This window comes from Desmodus rotundus, chromosome 2, assembly GCF_022682495.2.
Source record: "Desmodus rotundus isolate HL8 chromosome 2, HLdesRot8A.1, whole genome shotgun sequence".
Classification (NCBI taxonomy): Eukaryota; Metazoa; Chordata; class Mammalia; order Chiroptera; family Phyllostomidae; genus Desmodus; species Desmodus rotundus.
Genome location: NC_071388.1, coordinates 98,847,116 through 98,871,585, shown reverse-complemented (window position 1 = coordinate 98,871,585; position 24,470 = coordinate 98,847,116). Strand labels below are relative to the sequence as shown.

Genomic DNA, 24,470 nt, shown 5'->3' with positions numbered 1-24,470 from the left:
ACTCAAAGCAGGAAAAGGAAGTGATTGTGGTTCACATTAATCTCATTACCTTCCCCCACACCACGATCTTTCTTTTTTAGGTCTGCCTAAAATAAATTTAGCTTGGGGATCGGTTTCATGATTAGGTGAATAACTCAAAAGATCCTATCTATCCCTCATTTATTGTATAAAGGAGTCCTGGGCCAGGCAGCTCCAAACAGCCTGGTGTTTACTAGGAACTGCCTGGCTTCCACAGGTTGTTGCCCTTCTCCCCGTCTTCTTATCACTCTTGCCCATTCATACTCCTGTGCCTCTTTGCAGTCAGTGCTCCCCATTCCCTCTCCTGGGTGGATGTAAACACTGATCTGCTTCTTATCACTACAGGTTAGTTTTGCCTGTCTTACAGTGTCACGTAATGGAATAATAGGACATTTTTCTTTTGTCTCTGACTTACTTTGTTCAGCATAATGTTTTTGAGATCCATCCATGGTCCTCTGTGTATCAGTCTGTGGTTCTTTATTATTGCCAGGTAATAACCAGTTGTATGGATATACCACAATTTGTTTTACCTATTACACTGTTGGTGGACATTTAGGCTGTTGACAGCTTAGGGCTATGACAAATAAAGCTGTCCTGAATATTTGGGCTCAGATCTTTTCATTGACATACATTTTCATTTCTTTTGGGAAAAACCTAGGAACAGAATTGCTGATTCATATATTAAGTGTGTGTTTAACTTTTTAAGACTAACAAATTATTTAGTCTCTTAATTTTTTAAATTATATTTTACTGATTATGCTATTACAGTTATCCCAATCTTTCCCTCTTTGCTCCCCTTCACCCAGCACTTCCCAGTACCTCAGGCAATCCCCACACCATCATTCATGTCCATGGGGCATGTGTAAAAAGTTCTTTGGCTACTTCATTTCCTATATTGTACTTTATATCCCCTGGCTGTTCTGTAACTACCTATTTGTACTTCTTAATCCCCTCACCTCTTTATGCATTCTCCCAGACCCCCATCTCATCTTTTCAGTCTTCTTTTTCTTAAATAAGTCCCTTTAACATTTTATATAATAATGGTTTGGTGATGATGGACTCCTTCAGTTTTTTCCTTGTCTGGGAAGCTCTTGAATTGCCCTTCGATTCTAAATGGTAGCTTTGCTGGGTAGAGCAATCTTAGCAGTGGGTCCCTGCTTTTCATGGCTTTGAATACTTCTTGCCAATCTGTTCTAACCTGCAAAGTTTCTTTTGAGAAATCAGCTAACAGTCTTATGGGAACCCCCCTGTAGGTAACTAACTCCTTTTCTCTGGCTGCTTTTAAATTTCTCTCTTTATTTTTACCTTTGGCGTTTTAATTATGATGTGTCTTGGATTAGGCCTCTTTGCATCCCACTTGTTTGGGACTTGCTTCCTGGACTTGCATGTCTGTTTCCTTCACCAAATTAGGGAAGTTTTCTGTCATTACTTTTTCAAATAGATTTCCAATTTCTTGCTCTCTCTCTTCTCCTTCTGGCACCTCTATGATGTGAATGTTGGAATGCTTGAAGTTGTCCCAGAGGCTGCTTACACTGTCCTTGCTTTTTTGGATTCTTTTTTCTTCTTGTTCTGAATGCTTGTTTTTTGCTTCCTTATGTTCCAAATCATTGATTAGATTCTCAGCTATATCCACTCTACTGTTGTTTCCCTATAAATTGTTCTTTTTTTCAATTAGTGTATCCTTCATTTCTGACTGGATCTTTTTTGTGCTGTTGAGATACTTGCTAAGTTCCTTGAGCATCCTTATAACCAGTGTTTTGAACTCTGCATCTGATAGATTGCTTATCTCCTTTTCATTTAGCTCTTTTTCTGAAGTTTTGATCTGTTCTTTCATTTGGGCCATGTTTCTTTCATCTCCTCATGTTGGCAGCCTTCCTGTGTTTGTTTCTGTATATTAGGTATAGCTGCTATGACTCCCTGTTTTGATAGCGTGGCCTCATGTAGTAGGTGTCCTCTAGGGTCCAAGGGTACAGCCTCCCCTATCCAAGCTGGGTACTTGAAGTGTGCCCTCCATGTGGGCTGAATACACCCACCTCTTGTAGTTGAGTCTTGATTGCTGTTGGCAGGTCAATGGGAGGGATTTACCCAGGCCAGTCAGGTGCAAGAACTGGCTGTGACCACTGACCACCAACCTCCACCCTCTGTAGAGGATCAGCAGTGCAGGGTCAGGGACATGGTGCTTGGACATGGTCTGTAACTGTCCACTGGGTGCACAGGCTCTGGAGTTTCCTGGGTGTTGCAGGGCAAGGTCAGCCCTCACCTGTGTTTTGCCTCAGGCCACCCTGCCTGAGCCATAAAGCAAGTTGAGAAGGCTGCTACTTGTGCGGGCGTGGTGATTTTCAAGTAACGCCCAGCTGTGAATCTAGGCTGGCTGCTGCTAGTGTTGGGCCTGGGGCCACTTAGCAAGAGGTATGGGGGCTGGGAGCTCACTGAGGCCAGCTGTTGCTTATTTGAGAGGATTTAGGAAGTTGTAAAGCGTGAGCCAACACCAGCCATTCATATGGAAAAGTATTTGTTAACAGCTTGGGTGGGACAGAGTCTCAGGGGATCTCCAGGGCAGGGCAAACAGTGTTATCCAGGTTGATAGAGTCTCAGATATGGCGCCAGCTTCTGGCTCTGTGGCTCTGTTGGAAGAAGGTTCTAAAAAGGGACAATGCTTGTGCCTGCCTTTCTGTCTGGGAGAAAGCTGTCCTTCAGCTCTCACCTTGATGCCAGACACTTCAGTTCTCTCCACACCCCCTCTGCCACCAGTGCCTTCCAGTCTGCTACACCAGTGCTGGAGCTCAGAGGGAGTGAGTGTAAGTCTGTGTGTGGGTCCTTTAAGAGGTAGTGGTTGGGACTCCAGCAGTTTCTGCTACCAACTAAATCCCCCTGGATTTTGCAGCCAGAAGTTATGGGAACTTATCTTCCTGGCACTGGAATCCTGGGCTGGGGCTCCTGGTATGGGACTGGGACTTCTCACTCCCACTCCTCAGGAGTTATCCTTCCTGAATTTTTATCTACTACGCATGGGAGTGGGACCAGCGCATTCTGCAGCTGCACCCCTCCTACCAGTCTGGCTGGATATGGTTTCTTTAATTCCATAGTTGTCAGATTTCTGTTCAACTTGATTCTGATGGTTCTGAGTGATGGTTGTTCTATAATTTAGTGTGGTTTGCAATGTGGTTTGCAACAATGCGAGCTATGTTTACCTATGTTGTCATCTTGACCAGAAGTCTGCCCTAACCAATTATTTCCTGATAGTAATTTATTAATACCATTTTTTATTCCTTCCAATAATGTATGGTTTTTAATTGTTCCACATCCTTGTCTACACTTAGTCTGTTAGTATTTTTAATTTTAGCCACTCTTGTGGATATGTGGTGATTTTAATTTGTATTTTGCTGATGAGTAATTTTATTAAGTGTCTTTTCGAGTGCCATTCATGTATCTTTATGTCTTCATTTTGGTGTCTGTTCAAATCTTTTTTTTTCTCACCTTTAAAGTGGCTTGTTTGTACTTTTATTGTTTTCAGAGTTCTTTATATATTCTGGATACAAGTCTTTTGTGAAATATGTGTTGTACAAATATTTAATCCAGAGTGTAACTTGCTTTTTTATTTTATTAATGGCTTGTTTTGAAGATCAGAAGATATTAATTCTGAAGTCTAGTTTATAAAAAATTTTTGTGGTTAGTGCTTTGTGCACCTGAGTAATTTTTGCCTGTTTCAAAATTATGAAAATTTTTTCTATGTTTTGTTCTCATATATTTATAATTTTAGCATTTACATTTAAGCCTGTGATCAAATAAGTTTTTGTGTACAGTGTGAGACAAAGATTGTTGATTTTTTTCCCAAATGGGTAGTTCATTATTCCAACACCATTAAGAGACTATTCTTTCCTCAATGACTTAACCTGGCATCTTTGGCCATATACTTGGAGGTCTATTTCTAGATGATTTTATTGATCTATATGTATTCCCTGTCCCATATTATACTGTACTGATTCTTGTAGCTTTATAACAAGTGATAAAATCAATAGTCTTCCAATTAAAACATTTACTCTTCCAGGATTTTACATTTCCGCATACATTTTAGAGTAAGCTTGTAAATTCCTATAAATACTCCTGTTGGTATTTTGATTGAGACTGCATTGAATCTGTGGATCACTTTGTAAGTAACCGACATCTTATTGATCTTGAGTTTTCTGGTACATGAACATGGGATATCTCTCCATATATTTGTCTTCAGTTTTTTTCAGGAATGCTTTCATGTATTTAGGTCTTGCATATATTTTGTTAAAATATTTTTATTTGATTTATGCTAAAATATTTTATGTTATTTCTTGTGATAGTAAGTCACATTTATTTTTAACTTTCAATTTCCAATGTTTATGACTAGTATGTTAAAATAAAATTGATTTTGATAGTGACCCTGCATCCTGAGACCTTGCCAAATGTACCTACTGGTTCTAGAAGCAACTTTTTCTTTTTTTGTAGATTCTTTAGGATTTTTGCTTGGAGTAAAATTTTATAGTCTGAATTACTCACCTTTTGCTTTTATTTTTGTAATAAAAACAAAATCTGTTCCTTTTCTTAGCTCCTTTTTGAGGCCCTGAACTTCACTTGGTTCCCATAAACTGCATTGCTTTAACAGTTCTGAAGTTTTGTTTGTTTGTTTGTTTTTTTATATTTGTGTGAGTATGTTTCTGGAGTCTCTATTCTGTTTTTTGGGGGTTTTTACAAGATTTTATTTATTTATTTTCAGAGAGAGGGGAAGGAAGGGAGAAAGAGAGGGAGAGAAACATCAATATGTGTTTGCCTCTCACATGCCCCCAACTGGGGACCTGGCCTGTAACCCAGGCTCGTGCCCTGACTGGGAATCAAACCAGTGCCCCCCTGGTTCATGGGCTGGCACTCAATCCACTGAGCCACACCAGCCAGGGCAGTTCTGAAGTATTTTAAAATAGGCATCTGAGAAGTTAACATGTCAAAACTTTCTTAGGCATGCCACTAAGCACATAGAATTGTAACTTTTTGTTTTCTTTTCTTTCTCTTCCACCTGACCACTGTCTCCATACACCAGGGGTGTCAAACGCATTTTCACCAGGGGCCCCATCAGCCTCGTAGTTGCCTTCAAAGGGCTGAATGTAATTTTAGGACTGTATAAATGTAACTACTCCTTAACTAGGGGCAAGGAGCTCAGCGCTACTACCAGGTAGAAACAAGGTGCCGGACCAGATAAAACAAGGTGGACGGCCGGATTCGGCCTGTGGGCCTTGTGTTTGCCACCTGTGGCATATAGCAATCATCTTTGTGTCCTAACCATGTCTCACACTTAAAAATTTAGTAAATAGTTAATTAATATTTATTGAGTGAAGGGCTGATATAACTAAGACCTACTTAAAGTGACTTCAACTATATTCTAAAGAATTTGATAAGAAGTTGGTCTTCTTTGGCCCCAACATTTTCATTCAAACATATGATGTGTTGGCATGATCCTCTGGCCAACCTTGCCGTCATCCCTTAGGTGGTATTTCTGAATCTCATTTTCTAATCCCTTTTAAAAACTTTTTTCAACTATAATATAGTTATGGCCCATGTAACAATCATTGGATTCATTAAAACTTTGCAGGCTTTTCACATTTAAAGGTAATGTTTAGCCCCATTTTCGTCATTTTCATCTGAATATGTTGGTTGGAAGTGTCAGTCATTTATATGTTCTTGGAACCAGTACCTTCCTTGACACAGACAGCTCTAAAATGTTAATGGTGTTGAACTAGCAACACAGGATCTCTGCCCTCACTGCTGCCAGAAGGTTTAGAACAGGCATGGGAACAGAGGGTTCTTCCAGTACTTAGTTTAATTTCATCTGACTCAAAGCCAGATTTCTAAAATTAACTGTGACTAAAGCTGAGAAGGCTTTTTTAAAAGGCCTTTGGTGGGCTTATACTACAAGGCCGCCAGATGGGTCTATTCTTCCACGAAAGAGGAGAATTTCTGCTGTGAAATGGCCATTCTACCTGCAACCTAAGCTAGTGAAGTTCCAGTAACATCACTGTCTGAATTCCCTAAACATTCATTTCTTGCTGTAGGAAGTCAATTACTTTATTTAGGGTTCTCTTGCCCAAATGTTTCCAAGAGTCCCCAGGGGTCTTTATATGTGTCCAAGGGTCAGTCCTGATGGTCACTTGTCGGTGCTGGTCCTGATGCTGAGTTACCGTTTCATATCTTTAGACCAAACAGGCATAACAGGTGCTCTACCGTCATGGTAAAGATGGAAGTGAAGTAAGGAGAATGCCTGCTTTTGGTGTTACATTCTCTTAGTGATGGAGGTGTCCCAAAGCAAGGTTAAGGGGCCTCAAAGTGGTGCAACAAAATAGGGTAACACTGAATTTTATTAATTAGCTTTTGTTAGTTTTCAGTTCTCCTCAGATTTGTGGATAGGGATGATGAACATTCATTTTTGACAAGAAAACACACAACATACTTAATATGTAGATAAATTTTCCAGTGCTACATTTTTCATAACTATCATTTTAAGTGACTTCCTAGTATGCTATTGAAAGATAATATTGCAATTTATTTAACTACTCTTCAGTTATTGGCTATTTAAGTTGTTTCTTGGTCCTTGCTATTACTATCTTCAATGGTTCAGTGAATGTCATTAGACATTAAGCTTTTCCATATTAAAAATTACTTTCTTAAGCTCAACTCCTGAGACTAGACTGTAGATAAAAGTACATACGAATATTTTGTGCTTCTTGAGATAGAATACTTAAATGCTAGAAAGCAAATCCATTCAGGAAGAAAAATAATTCCACAGTTACTAGGATATGGGTATCATTGTCCCCTAATATTTAGGAACATGAAAAATGGAACTAAATATCAGGAGGTTAGTAAGCAAAATAACAACCTTGAGAAAATACTATTGGCTTACGGAAAGAATCAGGCTATGGTAGCAGACCACACTAATCTCCTACCCCCAGACCCCACTATGATATACTTTGGGGGCTGAGGTTGTTGCTAAAAATAAACAGAACATACCTCAAGGCTTGTTGACTTCCCCATGCTAGATGAGTCTCTATCATGTGGTTACTTCCAGCATCCACCAGCTTAGGAACAAAGTGTCGGAGGAGCATGATATGCTCAAGAAGAAGGAGATGGAGTCGGGGCCCAAAGCCTCCCATGGCTACGGTGGTCAGTTTGGTGTGGAAAGAGACCGAATGGACAAGGTGAGTTGAAAGGGAGATACTAGCTTAAAAAAAAGACGGATTCATTCATTTGTTGGGTTTATGATTTAAAAGTTGTTCAAAAGTACAATATTTATTTGGGCTTTAAAATAGAATGTCATTATATTATTTGTATTATTTTTCCCCTATGTCAACACATAAAATATAGTGGAAGATGAAGCCAAGCCCTGAGAAGGGCTGACTGTAGTAGGCCCTGCCACACTATAACTCCTAGACTGAGGCTACAGGAGGTACAAGTAGAGACGAGAAAAATGTATTTTAAAATCATGTGCCACTTTTAAATGTTTGCGTATTACGTCTGTTTCAACTTCTCTTATTTTCTTTATATTTAGTGTTTTCATGTATATACCATACATTATATGGTGTGTACATAGGTGTGAAAAATATTGATGTGAATTTATCTATGAGAAGCCCTCAAATATGAACATTTTTTATTTTATCCATTAGATGCTATAAAAGTATGATAAAAGGATGCTTGTATATTGAGTTATATTTTCCTTTGACTTTCCTAACCTGAAAGATAGATAAACTCCTAAGGAAAAAAGGTTTACCTTCAAGGAGAAAGCAAAAGCCAATGAAAGCTTTTAGTTCACCCTGGGAGGCCTTTTGTTTTGTCATTGTGTAGAGCACAGCGTCGGCATTGCATTCTCCCACGAAATTCCTAGGGAGAAAGCAGTCATTTATTCTTCAATTCAACGAGCAAATCCCTAAATATTGCAAAGCCAGTTCCCAGGAGCTTTTAGGGGGCCATGCTTCAGTCAGCTCTGTGCTGATGCTGCTTCTGCCAGCATGGGATTGGAAATAGAGGAGGAAGAAGTTTCTAGTTTCTTCTCAGCTGAGACTCTGCAAGACAGCATTATTTGGTTTGAAGTATTACTCAATTCCCAAATTGTTAAGCATTCATATCTACATATTAGGAGAGACCTAACTTTCAAAACCAAATAAAAAATGAATCAGTAGATGGCATAAAAAGTGGAGGGGAATAGAAAAGAAAAATTTAAGTTACATGCCATCTTGGACCACTCACAGTATTGTCTACCAACCTCCTTCGGTATGAAGAGTCGGTCACTGCGAAATATTAGGGCTCAGGTGGCACTTCCGAACTTTGATGGTCACACAGGAGAAATGATTGAGAACAAAAGTACCTGGCTCTTTATGTGGATATTCAGTCCTGACTAAGGCATCCAGTCAGTCCCCTTTGGTCTCCCCCCAGTAACTACCCCCATTTCCGCTTCAACGCGCAAAGCCCTTGTTTTAGCCCTCTTTGGTTTCTGGTTTAACCACAGCTCTGTCTTCCTAGTCTCTATCCTTCTGGTTCCCAGCCTGTCCTATGGGAGTTTCCTGAATGATGTGTTCTCTTTGGTATTAGGGAAGAATCAGGAGGGCGAGGCTCCAGAAGTTGCCTGGTGCTCCCATCATGTGTTCCTTGGCACCGCAGTCAGAGATACGAGTCTGACCCAGGAGGGAATTTCTTGTATTCTCACATCCCTTCCCATCCCTGTGTCATTTTATTTCTTTGTGGTCATTTTTATCTTGTCACTCATTCCGTCCTTGATTTTTCTCAGAGTGCTGTGGGCCATGAGTATGTTGCTGAGGTAGAAAAGCACTCTTCTCAGACGGATTCTGCCAGAGGCTTTGGGGGCAAATATGGAGTTGAGAAGGACAGAGCAGACAAGGTAAGTGACAGCTCTCTTCCCACATCACCCAACTCAGATCATGTGGGACTTACCAACACTCCCCCTGAATGTGGGTCAGTGCTTCTCCTGTGAAAACCAGGGCAGTGGACTCCAGGAGGGTCCATCTTGAGGACAGATCCTGTGACCTCCCTCAGCAAGTCCCTTGGTGTCACTATTGGAGGCCACATGCTGAGCTGAAAGGCATTGATTTAAATGAGTCAAAGACTCTCAAACTCTGCTTGACTAAGGAATCCCCAAAACTACTGATTTTCATTATACCTGTACACACGAAGGGAGAAGAGGGACATTCCAAAGCTCCTGAAACATCAAAACCTTATAAATATGTATGCCTTTCAGGAAAACAGAAATGTCAGCTTAAATGTTATTACCACAGCAGCAAATAATCAAGTAAAACAACTAATTAGGGTTACAATATTTTTAGAAGGTAAAGGTTACTTTTCACATTATTTAATCCCTGAAGTCCAGGTGTTTAAAGACTTTTGTACTAAAAAAAAAAGTAATTTTGAAGAGAGGGAAAAAGGACAGTGTGATCACAGATGACCCAGCGGTCACGAGAGTGCAAGCGGCAACTCACTGATGCTGTCCGTTTGGTCCTTAGTAGGTCCACTTCTCGGATCTCTCTTCTTAGGTGCAGAACAGTGTGTCTTCCCCTGCACATGGCACAGAGGGGACAACTCCTTCACAGCTAGCCGAGATTCTTTGTTAACCTCCAGTGGTTTATTATGAGGGCCTGAACCCTTAACACTAATTGTTAGATGTTATTTCATTGTAGGTGGAAAAAAACACCAGAAAAGTTAAAAACATACTATAAAGGAATGGAAATATTCAGAGGGTAATTTTTTAAGGCAGTAACGGAATATGGAGCATGCTGAGTGTAGTTATCTCTAACCAGGTTGGAATTTTTCTTCCATCTTGGCCCCCTCCTGCCTTTGCCTAATGTTTCATTGTTCTCGCTTTCATCTTCTGCCTCACAGCCACAAACTGAATCATCTAAACAATCAGTGTGTCTTGTAAACCAAGTGACAATACATACTAATAGCTCTTAAGATGCAAAATCTAGACTGACTTAGGGACCCATAGTTACTGAGCCAGCTGGGATGAAGCAACGTGGTGATGCTAGGAATTGGCCAATACTTGTATCCAGTCCGGGGAGCAGCTAGGATCCAGACTCTCCTGCTTGCTTCTCACCCCACCAAAATCCACATCTGTGTTCAAGGAAAGGGAAGAGGCACAGCCCAATTAATTAGGAATAGGATACTATCTCTTACAAGTGCATCATCGTACCTTTCTAGTTTACAAGGCACTATGATCTCACTTTAGTTTCATGAGAGTTAGAAGGAAAAGCCCTAACTTACTGAGTAGCCCAATGAAAACACTTTTATACACCTAGCCCCATATAATTCTCACAATTTCCCAAATGAAGAGGGATCACTTCTTCCATTTTACAGTTGGTGTTAATAAGAGAGGTATACCTATTATATTTAAAAAGACTGAGGCTTAAATATTAAAGGACACGCCTGAAGTTGAACAACTATAAGTAGGGGAGGTGGGGTTTGAATCTAGAACCATCGGAGTCCAGAGCCCGTGCTGACTGATTTGTAGCACACTGCCTCTACGCCAGCCTGTCTGGGTACTCTGTTCCTCCATTAGCCCCCCGCCCCCCACAGGCCTGGGCCCCTGTAAATGAACCTCTGGGCTGAGCTGGGAGTCAGGGTAAGTGAGAGAGGGGAAAAATGGTCACCTTTGACTCTAACCAATTCTCTCTCCTTTTCTTTGTAGTCGGCAGTTGGCTTTGATTACAAAGGAGAAGTGGAGAAACACACATCTCAGAAAGGCAAGGACCCTGCACTTCAGTGTTAGCAGCCTGACTGCCCCGCTGTTCTGCTCAGACTTGAACTAGCAACAGCTGTCTCAACGCCCTTTCAGTTCCATGACCCAGTTCTTCACCATTTTTTTGTTGTTTTTTTTTTTATCCTCACCTGAGGAAGGTTTTTTCATTGCTTTTAGAGAGAGGGGGAAGGAGAGACACAGAGAGAGAAACATCCGTTGGTTGCCCTCTTGCCCCAATAGGGCATTGAACCCACACCTTCCTGGTCAGGGTATGTTCCCTGACAGGAATGGAACCCGTGGCCTTTCAGTCTATGGGATGGTGCTCCAACCAGCTGAGCCACACTGGCCAGGGCTCATTTATTTTTAAATTGAAATGTGTACTTTCTTCTTCCTTTCTCCTTTGTCACTTTCTATGAGGTTGATCAATTTTTATTTAGTCCCCTTTTTCTCTCATGGATTCAAAATAAGGTATTCTACTCCTCTATGTTAGGAGGTTATCCTTAAGTTTTAACATGTATCCCTTTTTTTTTCTTTCTTCTTTTCATAAATTACTTTATTGTTGTTCACTTACAGTTGTCTGCATTTTCTCCCCACCACTCACCCCCAGCCCAGCCAAACCCACCTCCCTCCCTTGCTTCCACCCTCCCCCTTGGTTTTGTCCATGTGTCCTTCACAGTAGTTCCTGCAAACCCTTCTTCCCATTGTCCCCTCCCCTCACCCCTCTGGCTATTGTTAGATTGTTCTTAATTTCAATGTCTCTGGGTATATTTTGTTTGCTTTTTTCTTTTGTTGATTATGTTCCAGTTAAAGGTGAGATCATATGGTATTTGTCTCTCACCACCTGGCTTATTTCACTTACAATAATGCTCTCCAGTTCCATCCATGCTGTTGCAAAAGGGTATGAGCTCCTTCATTCTCTCTGCTGCATAGAATTCCATTGTGTGAATGTACCATAGTTTTTTGATCCCCTCATTTACTGATGAGCACTTAGGTTTCTTCCAGCACTTAGCTATTGTAAATTGTGCTGCTATGAACACTGGGGTGCATAGGTTCTTTTTGATTGGTGTTTCAGGGCTCTTAGGGTATAATCCCAGCAGCGGAATTGCTGGGTCAAAGGGCAGTTCCATTTTTAGTTTTCTGAGGAAATTCCATACTGTTTTCCACACTGGCTGCACCAGTCTGCATTCCCACCAACAGTGCACTAGGGTTCCCTTTTCTCCACATCCTCTGCAACACTTGTTTGTTGATTTGTTTATGATGGCCATTCTGACCAGTGTGAGGTGGTATCTCATTGTGGTTTTAATTTGCATCTCTCTGATGGCTAATGATGCTGAGCATCTTTCATATGTCTCTGGACCCTCTGTATGTCCTCCTTGGAGAAGTGTCTGTTCAAGTCCTTTGCCCATTTTTTAATTGGGTTGTTTGTCTTTTTGAGTTTTTTTGAGTCATGTGAGTTCTTTATTTATTTTGGAGATCAAACCCTTGTCCAAGGTATCATTGGCAAATACATATTTCCATACTGTTGGTTCTCTTTTTATTTTAATGCTGTTTTCTTTAGCCATGCAGAAGCTTTTTATTTTGATGAGATCCCATTCATTTATTCTTTCCTTTATGTCCCTTGCTTTAGGGGACGTGTCTGTGAGGATGTTGCTGCGTGGAATGTCTGAGATTTTCCTGCCAATGTTTTCCTCTAGGACTTTTATGGTGTCACAACTTATATTTAAGTCTTTTATCCACCTTGAATTTATTTTTGTGTATGGTGTAAGTTGGTGATTTAGTTTCATTTTTTTGCACGTAGCTGTCCAGATCTCCCAACACCATCTGTTGAAGAGGCTGTTTTTGCTCCATTTTATGCTCCTGCCTCCTTTGTCAAATATTAGTTGACCGTAGAGACTTGGGTTTATTTCTGGGCTCTCTGTTCTGTTCCATTGGTCTATGTGCCTGTTTTTATGCCAGTACCAGTCTGTTTTGGTTACAGTGGCCTTGTTGAATAGCATGCTATTAAACAATGAATGGGTTAAGAATGAGATTAGGGAAGAAATCAAAAAGTTCCTAGAAACAAATGAAAATGAACTCACAATAGTCCAAATTTATGGGACACAGTGAAGGCAGACCTGAGAGGGAAGTTCATAGCCATACAGGCCTACCTAAAAAGAATAGAAACATCTCAAATAAACAACCTAACACTACACCTACAAGAACTTGAGGAACAATAATAAAGACAACCCAGGCAAGTACCAGGAAGGAAATAACCAAGATCAGAGCAGAATTATATGACATAGAGACTAAAAGCACAATTCTAAGGATCAATGAATCCAGGAATTGGTTCTTCACAAAGATAAACAAAATCGACAAGCCTTTAATCAGGCTCATCAAGAAAAAAGAGAGGACCCAAATAAACACAATCAGAAATGAAAGAGAAGAGATTACAACTGATACCATAGAAATACAAAGGACTGTAAGAAATTACTACGAAGAACTATATGCCAAGAAATTTGAAAACCTAAGTGAAATGAACAAATTCCCAGAAAAATATAATCTTCCAAAACTCAATAAAGAAGAAGCAGAAAGTCTGAACAGACCAATAACAGCTGATGAAATTGAAACAGTCATCAAACAGCTTCCGACACACAAAAACCCTGGATTAGACTGTTTCACAGGAGAATTTTACAAAGCATCTTTGAATTAAATTTTAAATTAATCATTTTCTCTTCCTGAGTAATATAGGAAATGTAGGATAATTGAAATGTAGGATAATTTAATTATGCTCTTTTTACATTCTACATTCTTTGTACCAACTGGACGATTATTATTGTGTGGAATTTTGGTTCTATGTTTATAAACACCACACAATTTCATCATGGGTATTACCGAGTAAATGCTAAATTGACCAACATATTAACCAACTCCTAGCTCATCATTGTTTGCTGTGTTTCATTGTTTTCTCCTTTCTCCTTTTATTTTCTTCTTGCTAAAGTATTACTTTTAACAATTATTTTACTGAGTCTACAAAAGAACTCCCAGGCTTTGTCTGAAAAATATCTTTATTTTCTTCCACTCTTCATTGTTATTTTACATTCATCACTTTGAAGATATTTCATTGCCTCTAGCATCTCTCTTGTGTGATTCCTTTGTAGGTAATATGTGTCGTCTCTGGTGTTTTTTTTTTTTTTTTTTTAATGAAAGGTTTTCTCTTGTCTCTGATAGTCTGAAATATCAGCACATGTGTAGGTGTTTTATCTATTTTTATTATTCTACATAAGACTTATTAGTTCTTTTCAACCTGCAAAGTGACTCATTATGGAAAGTTCTCAGGCATTTTCTTTTTTTAGATAGTACCTTTCCTCTCTTTTAGAAATTATCTTTTTTTATTGTTGACATTATTACAGATGTCCATCATTTCTCCCCTCATTTTCCCACCTCCACACAGACCCTGCCCCCTCCACCCCTGGCCCTTCCCTCACTATTGTCTGTGTCTATGGACTATGCATATATGTTTGTGGGGGAGCTTTGCCCACAGAGCCCCCCGTCCGCCGCGGATGAGAATAAGTCTATCAAGACATGATCTGCTTGGGGAGGAGAGGTGGCTGATCTCTCAAAGAAGAAGGACCAAGAACCTTTTCCTCAATGGGCTTTTATTGGGTTCATTTTGCACAGGAATACAGATAGAGCTCATCAATCATTGCCAGTCAGTAAGGATCAAACAATAGACAACATACAAAGAACTCTGAGGGCTTATTCTGAGTCAGGGTCAGTTAGCTAAAGGGCTATAAAACTTTGGGAAACAAGCTCACTTCATGCTTGGACCCTTATCAGAAAACTGAGAACGTTCTTAGCAAAGCAGGTTTTACAGGGTTTTATGCATTCTTTCTTAGGCCTGATCGCCCTGGGGAATCCACCTTTTCTAGCACAGGGCTGCAACGCCCTCTGTCATTGTTTCAGGTTTAAGTCAGGCAGGGGAAGTAAGGCAGCCAAGAGATTAGGAGACTTCTTGCAGACAGAATGAGGACTCAGGCTATGTCAAAGCTGAGGGGTGAGGGTCCGTCACCCCCTTTTTCCATAGCTCCCCAAGTCCTTCCCTGTGGGCCTCTTCCTGACAAGGGTCATCCCTCCCTTGAGGAATCTTACCCATCGTTGGCTAACTGGTCAGGCTCAGGGCCAAGCAGGGTGACATAAAGGGGGCAGAGGTGGCGCCCCTGCCAGGGAGACAAGCTTTGTCTCCTTAGTGGCTTATGGCCCCAAGGTCTCTTACTCAGCCTTAGCCATGGGGGTTTACATCTTCTGAAACCAGGCAGGGCGGTTCCCAACATATGTTCTTTGGCTAATCTCTTCAGCTTCTTTCATCCAGTCCACCCTTGCCACCTGCCCTTTGACATCTGTCAGTCTGTTCCACATGTCCATGCCTCTGGTTCTATTGCGTTCCTCAGTTTATTTTGTTCATTAGATTCCACATATAAGTGAGATCATATGGTATTTATCTTTCTCTGACTGGCTTATTTTGCTCTGCATAATACTCTCCAGGTCCATCCATGCTGTCACAAATGATAAAATTTCCTTCTTTTTGTGACCATGTAGTATTCCATCCTATAGATGGACCACAGCTTTTTTATCCACTCATCTACTGATGGGCACTTGGGCTGCTTCTAGATCTTGGCTACTGTAAATAATGCTGCTATGAACATAGAGGGGCATATATTCTTTCTGATTGGTGTATTGTGGAGTTTTAAGAGTTATTTGTATATTTTGGATAACAGGATTTTTTTAATCAGAGGTATCTTTTGCAAATATTTCTCTTTCTATGGCTTGTCTTCTCATTTCCTTGGCATTGTATTTTTTCACAGAGCAGAAGTTTTTTAATTTTAATGATGTCCAGGATTATCAATTATTTCTTTCATGGATTATGTCTTTGGTGTTATATCTAAAAAGGTCACCACACCTAAGGTCATCCAGGTTTTCTCCCACATCCTTCCGGGAGTTTTATATTTTTGCATTTTACATTTAGGTCTATGATCTATTTTGAGTTAATTTTTATAAAAAGTGTAATGTTTGTATCTAGATTCCTTTTTCATGTGGACATCCAGTTGTTCTAGCACCATTTGTTGAAAAGACTATCTTCATTGTATTGCCTTTGCTTCTTTGTTAAAGATTAGTTGACTGTATTTATGGGGGGTCTATTTCTATTGGGTCTTTTGCCTCTCCACAGAAACTTTAGAATCAGATGTCAATATCCAAAAAATAACTTGCTGGGATTTTGATTGACATAAAGTTGTATCTATGGATCAATCTGGGAAGAACCAACATCATGGCAATACTGAGTCTCCCTTTCTATGAGCATAGACTCCATCTCCACTTACTTAGTTTTTCTTTGGTTTAATTCATCAGGATTTTCTTTATATAGATCTTGTCCATTTTTTTAGATTTATACATAAATATATCTTTGTTGAGGGTGCTAATATAAATGGTATTGTATGTATTTGAATTGCAAATTCCACTTGTTCATTGTTGGTGTATAGGAAAACAACTGACTTTTTTATATTAACCTTATATTCTGCAACATTGCTACAATCATTTATTAGTTTCAGCAGTATGTTTATCAATTCTTTTGGATTTTATACACAGATCATCATGTAATCTGTCAGCAAAGACAGTTTTATGTCTTCCTTTCCAGTCTATGTAACTTTTATTTCCTTTTCTGCCTTATTGCATTAGCAAGGACTTCCTGTACAATGTTTAATGGAGTTGGCAGAGACTAATTTTCTGCTCCCCAGCCCCCTGTTCTTTTATAGAAATTAGAACCAGAGATTCTAGATTTTAACCTTAAGCACTAGATTTGGTACTTAAAATGCCCTTGAGTTTTGTCTGACATCAGTTCATAATTACCCTCATACCTACTGCTTTGATTTACCAATTTGGTTTTGGAGCCAGAATTTTTTTCCTTTTGAGCTTCACTGTTTACAATAACAACAAAGAAGATTATTATATTTTAGCTGACATTTCTAAGTGTTTTATTGAAGCAGAGAGAGGCATATATTTCATGTAGATATGCCTTTTTCCCCCTGGAAGCCTCTCCTTATAATCTCTATACTTTCCCTTTCCTTGAAGAAGGGAAAAAAATGAAATGATCTTATCCTCTTGGCATGGAAGTAAGAGAGAGAAGAGAAAAATAGTGAACAATGTTAAAGCTGGCAAAAGATGGCTTAGAACACCAGTTCCTCTTGACCTCTCTTCAGCAGCTTTCCCTGTGGGCTGAGAGTGGGCTCTCATGACTATTCCTTCCACCGTAGATTATTCTCGTGGCTTTGGTGGCCGTTACGGGGTAGAGAAGGATAAATGGGACAAGGCAGCTCTGGGATATGACTACAAAGGAGAAACAGAGAAACATGAATCCCAGAGAGGTAAGTTGGGGCTGGAGAGGAGGGAGGTCACAGAATATCATAGAAACTTCATCCTTCCTTTCTGAAAGCTGACACAGAGGACCCACAATACTGAGAGGCACATGTACAGTGCAGGTGGTGAGGTGAAGAGTAATGAGTGTATGTGCGTAGGGATCAGTGGGGGCAAACCAAAAGGGGTGGAGAGGAAAACAATAAGATTAGGAGCGGGACAGAAAAGGGAGGCTAAAGAGAAGGGGCCACTGAGAAAAGGGTGAAGACAGACAGGCTGGCGATGAGAAGAGTATATCTAACTATGATTCTTTTTTTAAAATATTTTATGTATTTATTTTTAGAGAGGGGAATGGAGGGAGAAAGAGAGGGAGAGAAACACCAGTATGTGGTTGCCTCTCATGTGGCCCCCGTTAAGGACCTGGCCCACAACCCAGGCACGTGCCCTGACCCTGAGTTGAACTGGCGACCCTTTGGTTCATGGCCCATGCTCAATCCACTGAGCTACACCAGCCAGGGCTGGCTATGATTCTTAAAGTTCCCTCTGCCTCATAGAGGGTAGAGAGATCTCCTTCTTCTCTGAGATCCATAGGGGATGGCAGAATGGTGTCCTTGTTTTTTTTCTGTTTCTTCCTTTACATTTTCCCATTTTCTGTCACTTTTTTCTTTTTATATATAATTCCCATCTCTCTCCCCTCCATTCTCTTCTATTTTCTTCTCCCAAAGCTTTTGCTGCTCTTCCCACCTATGCCTCTCTCTATCCTCTGATTCTCACACTTCCTCATCCATTTCTCTTTTCCACATTCCTGTCTTCTGGTCATTCTTCCCACTGCTCCCTCTTCCCACCCATTTCCAGCATTTTTACTCCTGTATGACTCTCAGACCTTTCTGTCCTGCAGATTATGCCAAGGGTTTTGGTGGTCAGTATGGGATCCAGAAGGACCGAGTGGATAAGGTAAGGTACCAGAATACCAATTTGCTGGCAATAACAAACTACACAGCTGTGCATGGAGAAGAGTGAGAGGCAAAGCTGGGAAAAAAGATGGAAAAAGCTGATGCAGAAACTGGCCCGCAGTGTCCATGGCATTATGTATGAGACGAGACAAGTTCACATGGACTACAGAAATCCTGTGGAGGAAAAGGGATGACATGGCTGCTCTCAGTGAAAGAGAGGGTGGGCCCTGTCCCTTGCCTGGACAGGCTTTTATTGGGTTTAATTTGCATAGGAATGCAGGGCATAAATATAAAGCTCATCAATCATTGTCAGGCAGTAATGATCAAACAATAGATAACACTAAAAGACCTATGAGTGCTTATTTAGAGTCAGGGTCAGATAGCTACAGAGCCATAAAACTTTGGGGAACAAACTCATTTCATGCTTGGACACTTGTCATTTAAATTGAGGGTATTAGCAAAGTAGGTTTCATAGGATTTTATGCATTCTTTCTTAGGCCTGATCACCCTAGGGAACCCGCCCTGCCCTTTCCAGCACAGGGCCATACTTACCTCCAGCATTGTTTCAGGCTTAAGTCAGGCAGGGGAAATAAGGCAGCCAAGAGATTAGGAGACTTCTTGCAGACAGAATGAGGACTCAGGCTATGTCAAAGCCAAGGGGTGAGGGTCCATCACCCTCTTTTTCTATAGTCCCCAAAGTCCTTCCCTGAGGGCCCCTTCACAACTGTGCATGTCTTAGGTCATCCCTTCCTTAAGGAATCTTACCCATCATTGGCTAACCAGTCATCCACCCAGGGCCAAGCAGGGTGAAGTGAAAGGGGGCAAGGCAGCACCCCTGCCAGGGAAGTTAAGCTTTGTCTCCAAAGTGGTTTCTGGTCCCAAGGTCTTTTTACTCAGCCGTAGCCCCGAAGGGTTACAGTTTCTAAAACCAGGCAGGACGGTTTCCAACAACAAGCTAAGTGTCCTGAGCTGTCCTCCTGACACCTCCTGAGGTGTCCTGCACTCCCCATTGGCTGCCCTCAGCATCTAATGAGCTTGTCTTCTGAAGCCTGAGCTTTAACTGAGGAGAGGGTAGGGAGGCAGAGAAAGACAGAGAGACAGAAAAACCCCAGGGAAAGGTGATGTTTAAAATTTTGTTGACTGCTTGGCATTGTTCATCCCAATCTGTAGTCTCTCCCCATCCATGTCACTGTCCTCCCCCCCATGAGTTCCTCTTCATTACCCAGGGGCCTTGCTGCATTGCATGCAACTGGATTTGGAGATGCGGGTTTCTAGGTACACTGTACTTTCCAAAAGAGGAGCTGAGCTCAGCAGTTTACAACTTCTTTTTCCCTTCTCTCTACCCCAAAACAACAGTATTGGAATACCCTGTCCAACTATTGAGGATGAAATGGTTAGGATACCACTTATAGTGGCCTCAGTCCCTAATACTGCTTTCTGAGTCACTACCACTTCCTTACCACCACCTACCTCACACACACCTACTGCTCTCCGGCAGAGTGCTGTTGGCTTCAATGAAATGGAGGCCCCAACCACGGCTTATAAGAAGACGACACCTGTAGAGGCTGGTGAGTCTTAACAATTCCCTTTCTCAATGCTCCTCAACTACTTTTTCCTTCTCATTCTTTTTTCTCCCCAGACTACTTCCTCCATGCTTTTATCTACCTCGATTACTTGAGGTACACTTGACCCCTCTTCTTGCCTGTGTCTATAGCTTCTAGTGGTGCCCGTGGACTGAAGGCAAAATTTGAGTCCATGGCTGAAGAGAAGAAGAAGCAGGAAGAAGAAAAGAAGGCACAGCAGATGGCCAGGCAGCAACAGGAGAGAAAGGCCCTGGTGAAGATGAGCCATGAGGCTCAGCAACCAGCAGCCACTGTGGAAGAGCCGGTGGTGCCAGCCCCGTTGCCTAAGAAAATCTCCTCAGAGGTGAGCGCTTGGTGCTCTGGGATCCATATCCAACATTCCTTGCCCAGACAGAAGCCTAAAGAGTCCAAATCATTGGTAGAGAATAAGACACAGGCTTTCCCTGTGTTAAGCAAATTTTATAGAAGTGCTGTCCCTATGTTCAGGAAGATTTCGGTCTGACTGTGTGATTGAACCTCATGTATACAAGAATGTTAGAAGAAAACACAAAAGTTACACTGTATAACAAAGGACAGCTCACCAGACAGTGCAGCCAATCATTGCCGCAGGAACTAAGAGGAAAGAGCCATCTCTGCAGACTGGAACCTATTTTGAGGGCTTTGGAGTTTGATTTGGATTGGCAGAGGTAGGAAGGGGTGTTGCAGGTCAGTATAAGAGAGAAAATAGAGGAATGATTGCTTACTGGAGAGATGCTTCTTTCTTCGTAGGTCTGGCCTCCGGCAGGGAGCTGTTCATCATCAGAGCCTGAGCCTTTGAGAACCAGCAGGGAACACCCAGTGTCCTCCCTGCCCTCAAGGCCAGGAGCCCCAGAGGTAAGTAGAGGCCCAAAGATTTTCTGTCCCTTCCTCATCTCCTCATGTCTTAGAAAGGTGGACCATAGAGTGTGACCAACATCCTGGTTTGTCTGGGACTCTCCTGATCTTAATACTGATAGTCCTGCATTCTGGGAAACCACCTAGACCTGGGAAGACTAGGAGAGCTGGTCATCGTAGCTGTGGTATTCCCAACGGTGTGCTTTTCTTCAACATTTTCTTGCTCTTCCAAGGAATCTGACCTTTTTCCCACTTCCCTTTCCTCATACCTTTTACATTACCCTCCTATCATCTCTTGGTATGTGTTTTGAGTGGGTAGATGTGGGAGGAGGTTGGGGAATGAAGAATGGATGAAAGAATGTGTTTCCTAGAAAGGGCTGTTGGATGGAAGCAAGGGTGAATGTAGAAGTGGTTGGGTGGTGATGGGTGGGATCTCAGCAATCCTTCACTGGGAAGTCTTGAAGAGGCAGCTCCTAGTGAGTTCAAGTCACCCTGCTCCACACTGTCTCTTCTCAGGATGATGAGGAGCCCCCAGCTTTGCCCCCCAGGACTCTGGAAGGCCTCCAGGTGGTGGAAGAACCAGTGTATGAAGCAGAACCTGAGCCTGAGCCTGAGAATGACTATGAGGATGTTGAGGAGATGGACAGACATGAGAAAGATGATGAACCAGAAGGGGACTATGAGGAGGTGCTGGAGCCTGAGAATCCCTCTTTTTCCTCCTCTCTGGCTGGTGAGTGGTCAAGAGAGAATCAGCTCCTGAATTTGGTCAGGTCTGTGGTGGGGCTGGGTGATAAGAAGAATTGTCCCATTACCCAGAAGAACCTGTTTGTTTTCCTTCTCCCTGTTGGTGAGACCATGTTTATATTTCTCACAATGCAGGAGCATCAGGCTGTCCGGCTGGGGCTGGGATCTCAGCTGTAGCGCTGTACGATTACCAAGGAGGTAGGTTGGGAGTGGCCTGAGAGTTCTGGTGCCTGAAGGCCCTTGAAACAAGAGAGGGCGAGGAACTCTGAGGGTCAGGGAAGGATCCAGGCTTGGCATCAAGAAGACCAGGCCTATTTCCCTTCTGAGGTTTAAAGTGGGCACAGGGATGGAGGGATTCCTGTCTGACCATCCTAATTCCTGTCAATTTCCTCTCCAGAGGGAAGTGATGAGATTTCCTTTGATCCAGATGACGTCATCACTGACATTGAGATGGTGGATGAGGGCTGGTGGCGGGGACGTTGCCATGGCCGCTTTGGACTCTTCCCTGCAAATTATGTCAACCTTCTCCAGTAAATGGCCCTTACTGTATTCTGCACTGTGACTTCCCATGTCCAAAGTGGCTCTGCCTCCACCTCCTCCCATCCTGCTTCAAGTTTCTAATAGGATGTCATGAGTTTGCTGGAGTTCTAGAGGGACTTCCCCCTCCCTCTGCATTAGGGCTTGGGGCAGAGACAGCATGAGGAAGGAGCTCTCCTTCAGTGTCCTCTCTATCCTGTGTGAGCTCATAGACATTTATCTTGTCCTGCCTCTTCCCCATGAGTGCTCCCTCTATCACCCCAAGCTCTGCCTTTTGCTTTCCAGAGAGCTCTGAGCTTCCTGGTTTGCTTACCTGGGAAAGTATGTCTGGATTGCCTGGTTTACCTGGTTGTACTTTTGCTTACTTTCCTTCCCTGGAGAGATATCTTTTCTCTGCTCAGTCTTAAAGTTGGAAATAAAGTGAGACTATGTTTCACCTCTAGGCTGAGGTAAATAACTTCCTTTTGTGCAGCCTGCAATGGCCTTGGCTCTCTCTCTTTTTAAAAAAGATTTTATTTATTTATTTTCAGAGACAGAGGAAGGGAAGGAGAAAGAGAGGGAGAGAAACATCAATGTGTGGTTGTCTCTTGCACACCCCCTACTGGGAACCTAACCCGGCACGCAACCCAGGCACATGCCCTGACTGGGAATCGAACCAGTGACCCTTTGGTTCTCAGGCCAGCACTCAATCCACTGAGCCACACCAGCCAGGGCAGCCTTGGCTCTCATGGTTCCAATTCTCCTTCCATCTTTCAGGCATATCCAGAAGACTCCCTCCTACCACTGCCCACTCCCCTCTGCCCTGGATGCCTAGGACTGGGCCTTTTTTTTAGGCTGTACTTAAACCCAGTCCAAAACAGATCAGCCTGGGGAATAGTGGTAAGGTGGGGGAACAGGAGGCCATGTAGTGTCAACTTCTGTAGGCTTCTGCAGTTGTGAGAGGCTAGCCACCTTCTGCCTGGGCGTAATGACCACACTCTTTTAGGACATGATGATTCTTGAGGAAGAAGCACAATTAGGGATTAGGAAGGAGGAAAAGGGAGACTTGGCAACAAGCACAAAAAAAGATGAAAGCTAAAGGAACACAGCTCTGATGAAGTGATAGGAGGATTTAGCCAGAGAGAATGTCCTCTACTCAAGAAAGCCCAGGCTTTATTATAGCTAGCTGGATGACTGAAATTGATGGCCAAGTAAGATTGTACATGGAAGGAGCTCATGAAGCTTCTGTGTGGTTTCAGGGTTGAGGCTGATAGGAAAAAAGATGAAGACATTCGGACAGAGAGTGATGGGCAAAAACCAAATCACCAGGCAAAGTATGGGGATGAAAGAGAATGAGAAGGCAGGTCATAGTGGGTCTATCCTAGCCCACGCCATTGGGCTCCATGAGGCCCAAGATAGAGGATCCTAGGCAAAATCAAAACCAAGTCAGGGATTTGGTTGGTGTAGGGAATGTTTTGTTGGTAAGACAGAGTCTATGTTGTAACCAGTATCTAAAGTTCGGTCCAGCTTTCAAAGATGAAGAAGATGGTGGGAGCTACAACTAATGACTGAGCTCCATAGATGCTCAGGACTTCCTAAAGGTGTGAGCTGCCCACATGCCCAGAGCATGTGTTCCTCAGTCTTGCTCCTCGGCTTTTCTTTAAGACACAAACTCCTTTGTTTCCACAATGACTTCTATGCCAGTGAATCACAAATCTGTCTCTAGACCTAACTTACAAGATTTACCCAGTTAGCCTTGAAGAGTGCAAAGCAGCTTTTATTTCTGCTCATAGAGATGTTGGGATTTCCAGCATACAGAGGTAAGTCTTCATAGATATGCACAATCTCATTCTTCATTTCAGTTTTATTTGACATCACACATAGATCAGAATTTTACAGTGGTTTTCTGGTGACACCTCCAAGAGCCACCTTACTTTTCACTTTTCCCTTTATTTTAAGACAGAAACTTCTTTCCCAGATCCCTACGCTATTAAGGCAACAGTTCTACAGACCTCACCCTCCAAGTTTGGCTGATTTCTACTCTGAACCAATTATCTTGGTGGTGATACGCATAGACATCTCTCCATCCTGGGAACACAGTTCTTTTTCACTCCCCTCAGTGCCTCTGAGTCTGAAGCCGTGTTTAACTGTCTGGCCTCTGTCAGATACTGCTTGCTGCTCATGCTGCTCACTACAGCCATATCTCACCAACCAAAATCATCTTCTGTCCAATTCAGACTCTGTAGAATGGTTTCCTTTTGTTCCAACTGCCCTTTCATCATAAAATGTGCTTGTTTGGATAGATCAGTGGACACACCGCAGTACCCTGCTTTCTGCAACATACACTATTAGATATCCTATAAAACGTGTGATGATGTTGATCAATTCAGTATTGCTCTGAAGGCAGCAACAGAGAAAGCACAGTGCGGCTGGAGTGTGTAGCCCACAGAGCAGTGTGGCACTGTCCCGACTGCTGTCCTGCCCCGGCCTGTGGGGCACAGCCCTCTGCTGCCCTCCTTTCTCTGTACTTCTCACCCACCTAACAGTAGCTCCTAACTTTCACCTCCCTTGGCTGATAGCGGCCCGCCTTCTCTCTCTCTCTCTCTCTCTCTCTCTCTCTCTCTCTCTCTCTCTCTCTCTCTC

General features: G+C 42.2%; 1 protein-coding gene across 1 annotated transcript in view; it reads left to right on the top strand.

Moving 5' to 3' along the window:
- The window catches only part of HCLS1 (hematopoietic cell-specific Lyn substrate 1), a 30,053-nt gene extending 7,736 nt beyond the window's left edge, over positions 1-22,317 (top strand). Inside the window, exons 4-14 of the mRNA XM_024578036.4 lie at positions 7,100-7,229; positions 8,813-8,923; positions 10,724-10,778; positions 17,059-17,169; positions 18,057-18,112; positions 19,610-19,679; positions 19,826-20,037; positions 20,463-20,567; positions 21,084-21,297; positions 21,447-21,509; positions 21,709-22,317. Of these exons, the coding sequence (XP_024433804.2) occupies positions 7,100-7,229; positions 8,813-8,923; positions 10,724-10,778; positions 17,059-17,169; positions 18,057-18,112; positions 19,610-19,679; positions 19,826-20,037; positions 20,463-20,567; positions 21,084-21,297; positions 21,447-21,509; positions 21,709-21,845 (1,264 nt within the window). The 3' untranslated portion in view covers positions 21,846-22,317. The remainder of the gene's footprint in view (positions 1-7,099; positions 7,230-8,812; positions 8,924-10,723; positions 10,779-17,058; positions 17,170-18,056; positions 18,113-19,609; positions 19,680-19,825; positions 20,038-20,462; positions 20,568-21,083; positions 21,298-21,446; positions 21,510-21,708) is intronic.
- The last annotated feature ends 2,153 nt before the right edge of the window (positions 22,318-24,470 follow it).